At 42.8% G+C, this 12,737-nt stretch overlaps 1 protein-coding gene across 3 annotated transcripts in view; it reads right to left on the minus strand.

Annotated features, from left to right (window-relative positions):
• OSBPL1A (oxysterol binding protein like 1A) overlaps window positions 1-12,737 on the minus strand; it is a 122,884-nt gene that overhangs the window by 83,193 nt on the left and 26,954 nt on the right. For all 3 annotated transcript variants that reach the window (XM_039523378.1, XM_039523377.1, XM_039523379.1), the window contains exons 6-12: window positions 11,780-11,865; window positions 8,563-8,707; window positions 6,433-6,500; window positions 6,302-6,346; window positions 4,830-4,903; window positions 4,672-4,735; window positions 597-695 (exon numbers count right to left, since the gene is read on the minus strand). In XM_039523378.1, coding sequence (XP_039379312.1) covers window positions 597-695; window positions 4,672-4,735; window positions 4,830-4,903; window positions 6,302-6,346; window positions 6,433-6,500; window positions 8,563-8,707; window positions 11,780-11,865 — 581 coding nt within the window. The remainder of the gene's footprint in view (window positions 1-596; window positions 696-4,671; window positions 4,736-4,829; window positions 4,904-6,301; window positions 6,347-6,432; window positions 6,501-8,562; window positions 8,708-11,779; window positions 11,866-12,737) is intronic.

The following is a 12,737-nucleotide window of genomic DNA, read 5'->3' on the forward strand; positions in this document are numbered from 1 at the left end:
GGCACTACTGCCAGATAAAAGGTTTTTGTACCCAGATTTCTTCACCTCCAGAAGCCTTGAATCATGCTTTATAGGTGAAGGATAAATAGTATGTTCAATACATTTATTACTGTAGCACCTAGGAGCCCTAGTCACAATAGTGCTATTAGTTCTCCCAGCTCCCAGTTTGGGGTAGGACATTATCCCTTGTTTAGAAGGCGTGGTCCTAACCACAGCTTTGAACCTATTTGCAAGAATACACTAATTAACTCCTCTCTTGCTTTGGGATGAAGGACGAGTAAGTTGCAACAGAAGTTTAGGAGCTCAAACAAACAACCTCTCACTAGTTAGGCAATGCCAAAAGACTGAACAGGTTTTCCTATAACCAGCTATTTCAGCAGTGGAACAGCAACAAACATACAACTATTCTGAATGCCGTGTGTCCATCATGAGCCAGGTCTCTATATTACTAGTGAATCCAAAAGTTTAGTATTAATATACACAGCTCAAGGATTCAGAGTTAGCTCCATGAAAGTCCATGCAACCAAAATTAGATTCTCTCGTCCATCTACACAAAAAAGTTACAAGATTAGAGACTTAATGAAATTGGTAGTTACCTCTCTAGCCTTAGGAGGAGAGTTTTTAGGAACTTTAAAACTGTGAACACTGTCATCGAAGCATTTGACAGAGAAAAGGCAGCTGTCTGTAGATTTTACCTTTGATTAAAAAAAAAAAAGAATCATGAGTTTACAGATTCCAGAAACAGCAACTAAGGTTTAAAAAAAAGTTTTACTGGCAGTTATAAAATATTAGAGCATAGTACTACTCTAAAGTACCTACAAATGGTAATATGGGTTATGTTTGCCCTGGTTTTCAATTCAAATGTGCTCAGTTTACAAGCAAAGATGACTTAAACTAGCCACCTGCCATACAAAGGGAGCTTTGTCTAAGCAAAGCTGTTCCTTGCCCTTATCTCATGCATCACAAGTAAAGCCTGTGCAGACCACTAAGCTATTAAATCTGCACAGCCCCAATATCGTCAAATTTAAGTCCTCTGCAACCCCTGTGCAACTACTGCTTTCAATGGTTTGCACAGGTACAGCCAGTTGGAACTTAGCAAGCTTATGGATGCATTCGTCTGGACTAGGGAGTAGTAAAAAAGGCTGCTATGACCATCTACAAGAAGCAGACCTGCATAAAGTAATGTGAGAGTCATTTATCAGACTAGAAATTCACTTTGAAGAAACAGTTTAATATAGTTTTAAACACAAGCAGTAAGAAACTGGTACTTACCTTCTCTTAACTGTTGTACAAGATGTATTGCATATGTCCATAACATTGGCGGTATGCATGCGCTTCATGCACCAGTGCTGGAGAGCTTTTCCTAGCAGTACCCGCAGGGGAAGCCATGCTCAGCTCCCTGTGCTGTGAGCAAGGGATAAAGGGCAGAGATGCCCCACCCCTCCTCCAGTTCCTTTGTACCAGAACCCAATGGTAGACTCTGATGCAACAAGGAAGAAGGGTGGTTGTGTAATGGATGTATGGAACCATCCTGAAAAACTAGTTACATAACTGTTGTTCCTTCGGGTGCTTGCATATGTGCACTACACTGCAGGTGACTCCAAAGCTGTTACCCCAGGAGGCAGAGCTCATGCTCACTGGAAGAGGGATGTATGGCCACGTTGCCTGCTTTTGCATTATATCCCTTGAAGCTGCAGATGGTGCATAATATCTAGTAAAAATATGAATCAAGGACCATATCACTGGTCTACAAATGTCCACAACTGGGGCATGTGCCAGAAATGTCACTGAAGTTGAATGTGTTCTGGTGGACAGCACTGTGAGCCTATGAGGAGGAGTTACTCCTCTTAACAGTATAAGCCATTGCAATACACCTGCATGTCTGGAGAGGCAACCACTGACCTGAGTGACTTTAAAGGATACCAGTAGTTATCTGGTACTGGAGGAATGACATCTCTAGTGAGGCCCTGGTACCAGAGAAGAGGAAGTGGTTTACAGCAGAGGCAAAGGAGATGGCTCTGAGTTGGTCTTGCAGTACCAATACAGGCTACAATACCAGTGGTTATTCCAGAGCTAGCAATAGTAAGTCAAATGTATGAGTTATCAGTACCATCACCAGTCTCAGGGTACATCTACACTGCAATTAAAAAAAACCTGGCTGACCTGTGCCAGCTGACTCGGGCTCACAGGGCTCTGGCAAAGGGGCTCTTTAATTGCAGTATAGACATTCAGACTCAGGTTGCAGCCTGGGCTCGGGGACCCTGTGAGGTGGGAGCCAGAGTCAGCTGGCACGGGCCAGACATGGTTGTCTAACTGCAGTGTACACTCTCCATCAGAGCTGGTAGAAGTGTCCCACCTGTGGGAACATTCATATGAGAGGAATTGGTTCTGGAAATTGGAGACAGCTGCAACCAATAGGGCCATTGTGAGGGGTTAGTATGGTACCAGGCCCCAGGCTTGCCTGGGGCAAGTGTCCCAATCCCTGGACAGACCGCCTCCGAGCCCCAGCAATGAGAAACAGTGGTTTTTACGCTCTTGGTACTGGGAAACCCGAAATTCTGGAGAAGTCTTGGAGCACTTGGAGAATCTGGTGAGGTATGGTGCTGGCAGAGGTTCTCTGTGACCTCAGTTGGGACTTATGCCTGAAGCACAGTACTGGAGCAGCATGGACAGCTTCCAAGCCAGTAGTACTTGGCACAGGGGATCTTGATCTGTCCCCATGGAATGTGGCAGTGCTGAGCCTAAGACAAGCGATGCCAAGGACAAGTGACCCAGTGCCTCTAAAAGGCATGTCAGTGACAGGTGAGGGTGCTCACACTGAAGCAGAGACGACAGCGATACTGACAGGCATAGTAAATCTAGCTGCAGCATCAGCCTCCACTTGAGTCTGTACCAACAGGATGCTGACCCACAGCAATCAGCCAAGACTGCTCTGTCACCACTGGAGAAGTAGCCTGTCACAATGGTCCCTGATAGGGGACCAGGGTCAATGTCTCAGGTCTAAGTGAGTCTGTGCTGGCGAGCAGCAGGTCGAAGGATGCACTCTACCATCAGTACCTGAAGGATCCTTTGTGAAAGAATCCCATACCCTATGCTTCAAGGAGCCAGAAGTGGACATAGACTTGTGCTTTGAGGCCAGGACTTAGGTTCCGTGGCCTTGAAGAGGACAGTCCTGGAGACTGAGATCTTCTGCAGCCTCTTTCAGCTGACATAACCAGGGAAGCACTTTGGGAAGGAGGCTTTGAAGAGCTTCCCTTAGATGATGGTAGCTCCAACGCTGGTCTAAGAACAGCTTCCATAAGAATATAATAGAGGCACTCCCCCCTCAACTTTGTCCAAGTCCTGAAGACTAACAGATAGGTGATCTACATCTCTGATGCAGCCTTCACCCAAACACTTGAGGCAGTTGAGGGATTGGTGGTGGAGGGGGGAGGTTGTCACTAACAAGTATAGGCTTCCCACAGCCTAGGTAAGATTTCAACCCCTGGGACCTCGGCATAGGTTCCCTGGTACCAGGCAAGGTCCAAAGACCCACCAGACTGGAAGGACCCCAAAAGAAGGGCTAAATCAAAATGAAAAAGGATCAAGAGCTTTTTTTTTTTGCGGGTGGAGGGGAGTAATACTAGGTAGATTGGTGTTCCTTGTGAACGACTCAATGCTCCAGCTATGGATGTAAGAAGGAACTAGAGAGGCAGTGCTCTCTGTCCTTTATACTCTCACCCCTATGTGTAGCACTAGGGAAAGTTCTCCAGCACCATGGCACAGGATACACACACAGCGTAATGTACATATACGCGCACCCAAAGTAGTAATGTCATTACTGCAAATAGATTAGATTTTGCTAGAGGCATATATTGAGCACCATATTTCTGAAGTTCCACTTCTAAAAAAACCAAAAGCCAACCATTTATGTTTAATTAAAAATTAATCACAGGTAGCTCCTCTTCACTGCAAATTTTTTGCCAGAAGTCTAACAAACAGTTTTTCACATTCTCTTTAGATAGCAGGTTAGAGTTTGTTTTTTAAGATTGCTTATTAAGATTATTAAGCACTAAAGAGGGCAGTTTTTTTTTTAACCTGATATTGCAGACTTGAGATGTAGGCTCAAAGCAACTGGAATAGTCCCCGTCTCAACTCCTTACACTTATTGCTTGTTACCTGAGCCCCCAGAGTATACTCCCTACACATGGCTTTCTACATGCCCAGATAGTGCCTCCCATATCAATCTTGCTACTTTTAAGGTGCGTAGTGTTCTACTTCCTCCCCCTGCCAGAGCCTTTAGCAGCATATAGTAGCGCTGTGCAATGATAAATATGGATGCAGCCTGCCTTGCACTGTGGCATGTACACACACCTGTAGTGCCTGCACTCTACACACTGCTGTAAGTATAGACGTAGATTTATAGTTACAAAAAAGTGTAAAATTCTTTATAAAAAGTGCTACTTCATGCCACATATTACAAACAAAATAATGATTCTGTACTATACATTACAGAGAGGCATCATATAAGGCATGAAATATGGGAAGTCATCTAATCCACAGTGATCTGGAAAAAAATTGAAGGAACTGAGCCAGAAGCCATATGTAGTGACTTAGCCAAGGAATTCATAGTCTTATGTGCATAATACCAGTGTATGACTGGTATTTTAGAAGCCCTGCTTCACATCCTACCGTGCAGACAGCTTGTGTTAGGTGCTTGCATCCTTGGCGATGATCATTATTTATGGCATCAGCCCTTTGGAAGATAAAAAAAGATTTTAAAGTGGAAAGGTAGGGGTCATTAAGATCATTAAGATTCTAATTATCAAGAAATTAAGTGTGACACTTACTGTTTGCGATACCAGGAAAGGACTCCATGTTCTAGTACTACCCAGTAAAGTTTCCAGCCAAAAAACCTTAAACTCTAAAAGAGAATGTTAGTCATTTCAAAGCCCATTGCTACTCCTGATAGCCACCAAGTACTGCTATCAGTTAACAGTCTACATTAAAAAATATTGCAAGCTATAAGTAAACTTCAAATGTGATCCAAGAGCCATATCTATTAAAACTCTTAACATTAAATCAGTATCTCTTTTTTCAACCATTCTATTTCCTTCCCCAAGAAGTGGGAGAACATTTATAAAAACCAAGTACAAGTTTGGTTGTATCCACAAGGACAACAACATTTATGGAGTTTTAAGAAGCATTGTTACTCAATAGGAACCTTCCTAGTCAATTAAGTTTAGCTTTGTTGTAGTTCAGCACTGAATATGGCCATCCACATATCTGATCCCGTATACTGGAGTGGTTGTTAGTAACTACCATAAAGGTTTCTTACATATTACTATAATCAAAGTAACTCAGCTAACCAATCTGACACGTGCAACAAAAAAATTGAAGATGGAATGCAGATAGTAGGAAGTGAAGGGTTTCCAGATGCACAGTAGTGTCTGCTTTTAAGAGTTTATAGCAATGTTAAGAGATGCCTAAAAAAATCAAGCCTTTTAAATCGCCCATTAGATAGCATGAGGAGAGTGCGCTTTACAAGCTGCAGCTTAATATTTTGGTTTTTAGGATGTAAATAAGTGGTTTTATATCAGCAGTTAACCAACTTTGTGAATTATTACACTGAACTTTGGTTTAAGTCAAAGTATTTGCAAGATTTTTTAAAAATATATACTCTTCAAAAGTTCTTGAGAGAAAGTTGCTTCATGTATTGTACTTAAACACATCTTTATAGGATTGAGAGGAGTTACATAAAGATTTTCCCTATAATAAATCATGAGAGCTAGAACATCTTTTGGGGACTGGACAGAACAGAGAACAGAAACATTTTTTTATTGCTTTCTTCCTAATTTTTCTTTTTTTTTTTTTTTTAGGAATGGCTTATCTAATGATAATGCTGAATAGCAGTGAGCTAGTAGTCAGATTACCTAGATCTTAATGTGGCCTTCAAAACTGTAGTAGAAGCACAGCCCAATTATTAATGGAGTTGATCTTTAAAAGGTAGGCAAGCACTTTCCCCACTGTACAGATGGGAACTGTGACAGGGTAGATGAAGCAAGATTTGTCCAAGGTCACAGGGAGCCTGTGGCTGAGCCAGGTATTGCACCTAGATGTCCTGAATCCAGGACCAGCCTTCCTATCCTAGGATTAGTTTTGGAAATATGTTGTAATATACCAGTCAAGATATCACAGAAAAGCCACTATTCATCAGCCCCCTCTCAAGAACAGAGAATACAATCTGCTGGGATAGACTTGGAAAACAATGTTTGGGTTGTTTTACATATTATGAAAAGGGAAAGTAAAAAGAAAAACATACCTTCCACAGGAGACCTTCATATCGTTTCAGGCGTTTGTTGATCACCTATATAAAATAAAATATTTAAAAAATAAAAACTTATCCAACTGATTGTTTCTTGAACAGTTTAATATAGGATCTTTTGTACCCACCTTTCCAATGCTTCCTGCAAGTATGTGTTTCATTTCTGCACCTTGGGCTAGATCAAACGGTGTCTGGTCTGTTTAATAACCAAAATAAAATCCAGAAGAGAGTTTAGCTTTAATTAGGAGTTAGATCTATTGTAGGACATTTAATGCTGTGGATCGGTATTATGTAGTAATTACACTGGATGTATTTAATATGGCATATGATTTCTATCCAGCTCTGAGGGAAAGCAATGGCAATCCTTTGCTTGTTTGAACATTATCGATAGAAAGAAGAGCTGGCAGGAGAGCGGTATATGAGCTATGATTCACTTCCTACAGTAAGGCACCTTCTGAACTTCCTATGTTTCTATACCAATACTCCTACCTTACAAGATTTGCTCACTTGCCAGACGAGCAATTCTTAATTGACCAATACATTGTATTATATTTGTTATGCTAAAACCGTGGGCAAGTTGAATTTTGCTAGAATTGGTAAGGAAAAGTTTTGCTAGGATTACAGAAGCCTAGTTTTATTCTAATCAACATCTGCCAGTTATTTACTTAAAAAGCAACAGAGAGTCCTGTGGCATCTTTAAGGCTAACAGATGTACTGGAGCATAAGCTTTTATGGGTGAATACCCACTTCGTCAGATGTATGTAATGGAAATTTCCAGAGGCAGGTAGCAACAGTTATTTACTTGTTATTTAACCAGAGTGTTACAGTCAATTTAATAAAAAGTGACAAGATAAACTCAACAAGTGGGATTTTCAAGAGAACCTGAAGTGACACAGGAGCATCAGTCCCAATGATTTTCCATGAACTGAAAATTCTATCCTCTGCTTTTACACTCCTATGCTTATCTTTGGGGGGAGGGATAGCTCAGTGGTTTGAGCATTGGCCTGCTAAACCCAGGCTTGTGAGTTCAATCCTTGAGGGGGCCACTTAGGGATCTGGAGCACAAATTGGTCCTGCTAGTGAAGGCAGGGGGCTGGACTTGATGACCTTTCAAGGTCCCTTCCAGTTCTAGGAGATTGGTATATCTCCAATTATTATGTTTATCTCTGGCAGAGTCAACAAGAAGTGACTCAGTACCTGTCTACATGGTGCAGCAACACAGACTGCAAGGGTGTGAATTCTAATGTACACCAACATGATGCACACTTACTGGCCCCTCCAGACACTGCTGGGGAGCACTAAGAGCTCCCTACTGCATTTTAATTTAGTATAGGAGTTAGAGTGCAATAGGGAACTTTTAGTGTACCTCAACAGGGTCTTCATAAGCCAGTTACCATCCAACACATTGGTGTGCATTAGAATAGAGGTTCTCAAACTGTGGTCCACGAACCACCACTGGTCCGCAAGCTCCATTCAGGTGGTCCATGGATAGTTCCCTCTAAGGTGCACACCTGGGTGGCCGCACATGAGAATGAAGGGCCACCCACCTAATTAGTGGAGCCGCACAGGCACGGCTCCTCTAATTAGGTGCCTGAACCCTGGAGAAGACACATGTAAGGTGAGGTGGTGGCCTTCGGGGGAATACGAGCTAGGTGGGAGGGGGCAGTGGGGTGAGAAGAGGGAGTGGGTGGAATTTGGGATGTGCAGGGCTGTGGTGGCCAGAGAAAGAGGCCATTTCCCCAGCTCCAAGGCAGTGGCTGCCAGGGAGAGTCCCCCCATTCCCAGCCCCAACTTGGGGGCTGCCACAGCAGGGGAGAGAGGGAGAGACCTCCCCTCCTTCCCAGCCCCAGGTCAGGGACTGCCGTGGTCGGGGAGAGAGGGCACATCCATCGCATTAGAAAGGTAAGACTACTGATATTAAAATACGAGGTGTGTGCTTTTATTTGTAGAACAAAAAAAGATTTTTAAAAGGTTGGGGTTTTTGTTATTTGTTTTTTAAATATAGCGCTTTTATCCAAAGCGCTTTACAATAGTTTTAGCTAATGGAACAAACAACATTTGGAAAGATCATTAAGAGGTCCGCAAAAAAAAAGTTTGAGAACCACTGCATTAGAATTCATAGCCTGCAATTCACATTGCTGCACCATGCAGAGAAGCCCTCACACCTAATAGTTAAGCAGTGACTAACGAGTACTTCCATAAAATGACACCGGTTCAGTTCCTTTGCTTCATATTTAAACTGTAAGAACTTTACTTACCATTTTTGTTTCTGATTTTAGAGTCTGCACCATTTTTTAGAAGTTTTAAGGCACAGTGCTTGTGAGCACGGTATGCTGCACAATGTAATGGCGTATTTCCCATCTGATCAGTACAGTTAATATCAGGAGGCTTTGGCCTGTTCAACTAAAAAAATCCAAAACAAAAAGCCAGATTGTTATATTTACAGGTTAATTTAGTTTTCCCTATTGCACTACACAACCTGAGCGATTTAGGGTCAAGTATCTGCTCCCTACCCTGAAATCTTGAAATATAGACTAAGCACTGAAAAGTAGGGTATGAAAGGGGGTCATGCTATGGGAAGTGCAAGGGCTACAGCAGTGAAGTGAGAGGTTCAGTTACAAGTAGCTACTTCCCTGTGTTCTTGGCTTAAGTATCCCCAACCCATCTCCCATGTGCAATGTAGCACAGAACAGGCTGCATTTCTATGGTACTCTTAATAGTTTAAATATTGTGTTCCTTTGAGAACAGGAAGACAATAGAAATTGAGTTTAGAGATTCTAAAATAGAGAACCTTTTACCATCGAGGCTTCTGAAGTTAATAAGGACAGTACTACCAAAAAAAAAAAAAAGTGTTCAGTTCACTGTATCTGTAATTCTAGATAGGTGTGTACCCATCACTTGTGTCCAAGATATTCTCATTTTGTTCAGAAGCATGTCTGGAAGGAGTATAAAAAACTCAATGGGAAAACTGAAGCAGTTGCTAATAAAAACCCAGTGCATAAAAGACAAGATTCACAGGAAACCCTAACTCATTAGGGAAGGGATTATTCGGTCCCTTGGGCAGCAGACTAACAAATATACATAAACAATTTGAGCAGATTCAAGAGAAAACCGATACGTCTTTTGTAACATGGTACATGGCTAGTAGAGAAACTGCTGCCATGAGAGTTCCCTACTCTTTTGAAGCTATTTGTGGTAATACAGTAGTTCTCAAAAACTGTATTTGATCAGGCCCCCCTGTTTGTGTCTGTAGTTATTTACGCTTCTCCGCTAGCCCCCATACATATATCGCCACCCAGCTCTGAAGGCAGAGTGGAGAGCAGAGGCTGCTGGCTGGGCACCCAGCTCTGAAGGCAGCTCCCCGCCAGCAGCAGCACAGAAGTGATATTCATCAATATCACTTTTTGCAGCAGACTTAATACCCCATTGCAACCCTTACTTCTGGGGTGGCAGTAGCAGTGCAGGGCTGACAGCTGGAGCCCTGCCGCCTCCCAGTGAGGAATGGGGATAGGGTGGGGGGAGAAGAGCCCAAGATGCCTCTCCTGGTGAGGGATTGGTTGGGGGAGAAGAGCCTGAGTCTAGGTGGCAGGGTTCTGGCTGTCTCCTTTTATCCCCACCTTCTGAGTGTGCACAGTCCTTCTGCACAAACCCCTGCCACCCAAGGATGACAGCCAGAGCTCTTCCAAAACAAAGCACACAGCTCACACCTCCCTTGACACATTCCTGTGCCTCCGTTGGGAGCCCACCACATAGTTTGAGAACCACTGTGTTAATAGAGTATAAGGACAGAGGGGAACACTGATCAGCTCAAACATCCTGTATATACACAGGCCATAGAAGTCCATCAAGACTACGGACAGGAATATTCTAAGTAATTAGCAACCCCAGATATGAATTGGTTCCCTTCCAGCTCTAACTGGACTGAGAAGGGTACATGGTCAAGAAAAATACAAGTGGTAGAACCATTTCCTCATTCAGGTACTGATTGGAAAGCTGCTGGAGAAGCTTTACCATATGCAGTCAGTTTATCTTTAATACAATTCTGTTGGTAACCTTATTGGTAGAGGTCACACCGCCACAGATTGTCAATTTATTGCAACACATTTGATGGGGTTTCTGGATTTCAGATGTCATGAAATGTGACTAGTTCAAAGCTTTAAAGCAAGATGGACTTGCAACTTTCCCAGAAAGATACCATTTGAACAAAGTTTCATGTTTGATATTACATTTGGAGAGTTGTTTTAGGGCAGGTCCATACTCACCGCACGCCGCGGTCGCCGTCGTTTTCGATTTTCGACTCATCGGGATGATATCTGATCGTCTGAGATATGTAGTCTCGAAGCGCCATCTCGATGACTGCGAACACACCCAACCACAGGCGGATGCGGCGGTGCGGAGAGAGCGGAGGAGACCCGCCGCGGCGCAGGGAAGTCAGAGTCAAGTAGTCAGTGAACTCAGGTTCGCTATTCAGCTCGCATAGCTGAACTACTGACCCCTAGTTCGACCCCACCCTAGTGTAGACCAGGGGGAAAAACATCTCATTCCCCCCCCCAGAAAAAAAAAAATGGAAAAAAATATTTCCTAGCCACACATTTAAGACATTTCGATTTACTCAGTCTGCAAACTTTCTATATGTAGTGGATGAGTAACAAGTTTCACATCACATGTAGTGATGGAAGTTTGTGTTTTGTAATCAATTTTAGTTTCCTATCTCATCCAAGGGCAAGTACCTCCAGCAGTAAAGTGGCTGTTAACCCTAGGGGCACTGGTTCAGTATAGATGTTAAGTCCACTAGAACTAAAGTGTTCCTTGGAGGTCACAGATGAGTAGCATGGCCAGACCAGTTTCTCTTGGAGACACAGAATCAGTATCTGTTGTTGGCTGCAAGTACAGCAGACCCTCACTAGAACGCGCACTTTATAGCGCAAATTCAGTTATAGCCTGGGACTGCGCATGGATCCCAAATTTAATTACCTTCATTGGAATCCATGGTAATGCAGTTCCTGCTATAATGTGGTCCCTGAGTTAACGCAGGACTGCGCATGGATCCAAAACCCCGCGTTCTAGCGTGGGTCCACTGTATTGCAATATACACAAGGGACTGAATTTCTTTTGTGGCTGAAGATATACACAATGAATCTGAGGTGTTTTTGAAGTCTCAGACTTAGTGCTGCATTCATGCATTTTGCACTCACTAATGTTTGTCACGTACTATACTAATTTCAGCTGCAGCAGATATTTCTCATGGTAAGCCCTATGACTGAGGTAATGTAGAAATTTAACAAGCAATATTTCACAGTAACCTTTAGCTAACTCAGGAAGGATATTAGAAAACACTTGAAAATTTTGCATCGTAATCTGCTGTAATAAAAGGAGAGTTTCAACAGTAAGGAAGCACTGTAGTTTGGACTGTTGCCTGCAATAGGGGTGCTGGGTGTGAAGGTAGCATATGTAGCAAACATCTCAAATTCTTACCAGTGCTGAAAGTTTTGCAGTCTCCCCTTCTCTTGCTGCTCCTAAAAGCAGTTCTTCCAGTTTCCTTTCTTGTGTCCTTTCCACTGCTGTTTTCAAAGAGAAAATAGCTTCAGCAACCACAGTAATATTCTCACAGGAACACGTTACATCAGCAAAGTGATATTTGTCTATGACGAATGTTCAAACACTATATACAGGGCCTACAGTTTCCCCAACACTTGTTAACTTGAAGGCTATGCCTACCAGACAGGGTGAAATACACTTAAGAGCCATGCTCTTCAGAGTCAATTAAATACAGTGCACAAGACTAAAAGGTGACAAATCACTGCAGAAAAATTCTGATGTTACTCAAGTTAACACAGCTACTACCCTGAAACCTGTGAAGTCTGTTTCAGCAAAAAAAATGAGGAGTCCTTGTGGCTCCTTAGAGACTAACAAATTTATTTGGGCATAAGCTTTCTTGGGCTAAAACCCACTTCATCAGATGCATAGAGTGGAAAATACAGAGGCAGGTATAAATACACAGCACATGAAAAGATGGGAGTTGCCTTACCAAGTGGGGGGTAAGTGCTAACAAGTCAATTCAATTAAGGTGGAAGTGGGCTATTCTCAACAGTTGACAAGGGAGGAAAAATTACTTTTGTAGTACTAATGAGGCCAATGTAATCATGGTGGCCCATTTCAAACAAACAGTTGACAAGAAGGTGTGAGTATCAGCAGGGGGAAATTAGGTTTTGTAGTGACCCATCCACTCCCAGTCTTGTATGCAGTGTTGTTGCAGCCCTGTCCTTTTCACAACTACCCAGTGTACTTCTGAATAGTAATAGAGAAAACTAATACTGGCTTGTTTTCCTTCTGCTGGTGCTTGTCAATGCTACGAGCACCAGCACTGGAACTGACTTCAGACTTGAGATGATGGCACAGCACTGGTTTACACTAGTCACATTTGGAAAGTTCT

Source organism: Mauremys reevesii, linkage group 2, assembly GCF_016161935.1.
Source record: "Mauremys reevesii isolate NIE-2019 linkage group 2, ASM1616193v1, whole genome shotgun sequence".
Taxonomy (NCBI): Eukaryota; Metazoa; Chordata; order Testudines; family Geoemydidae; genus Mauremys; species Mauremys reevesii.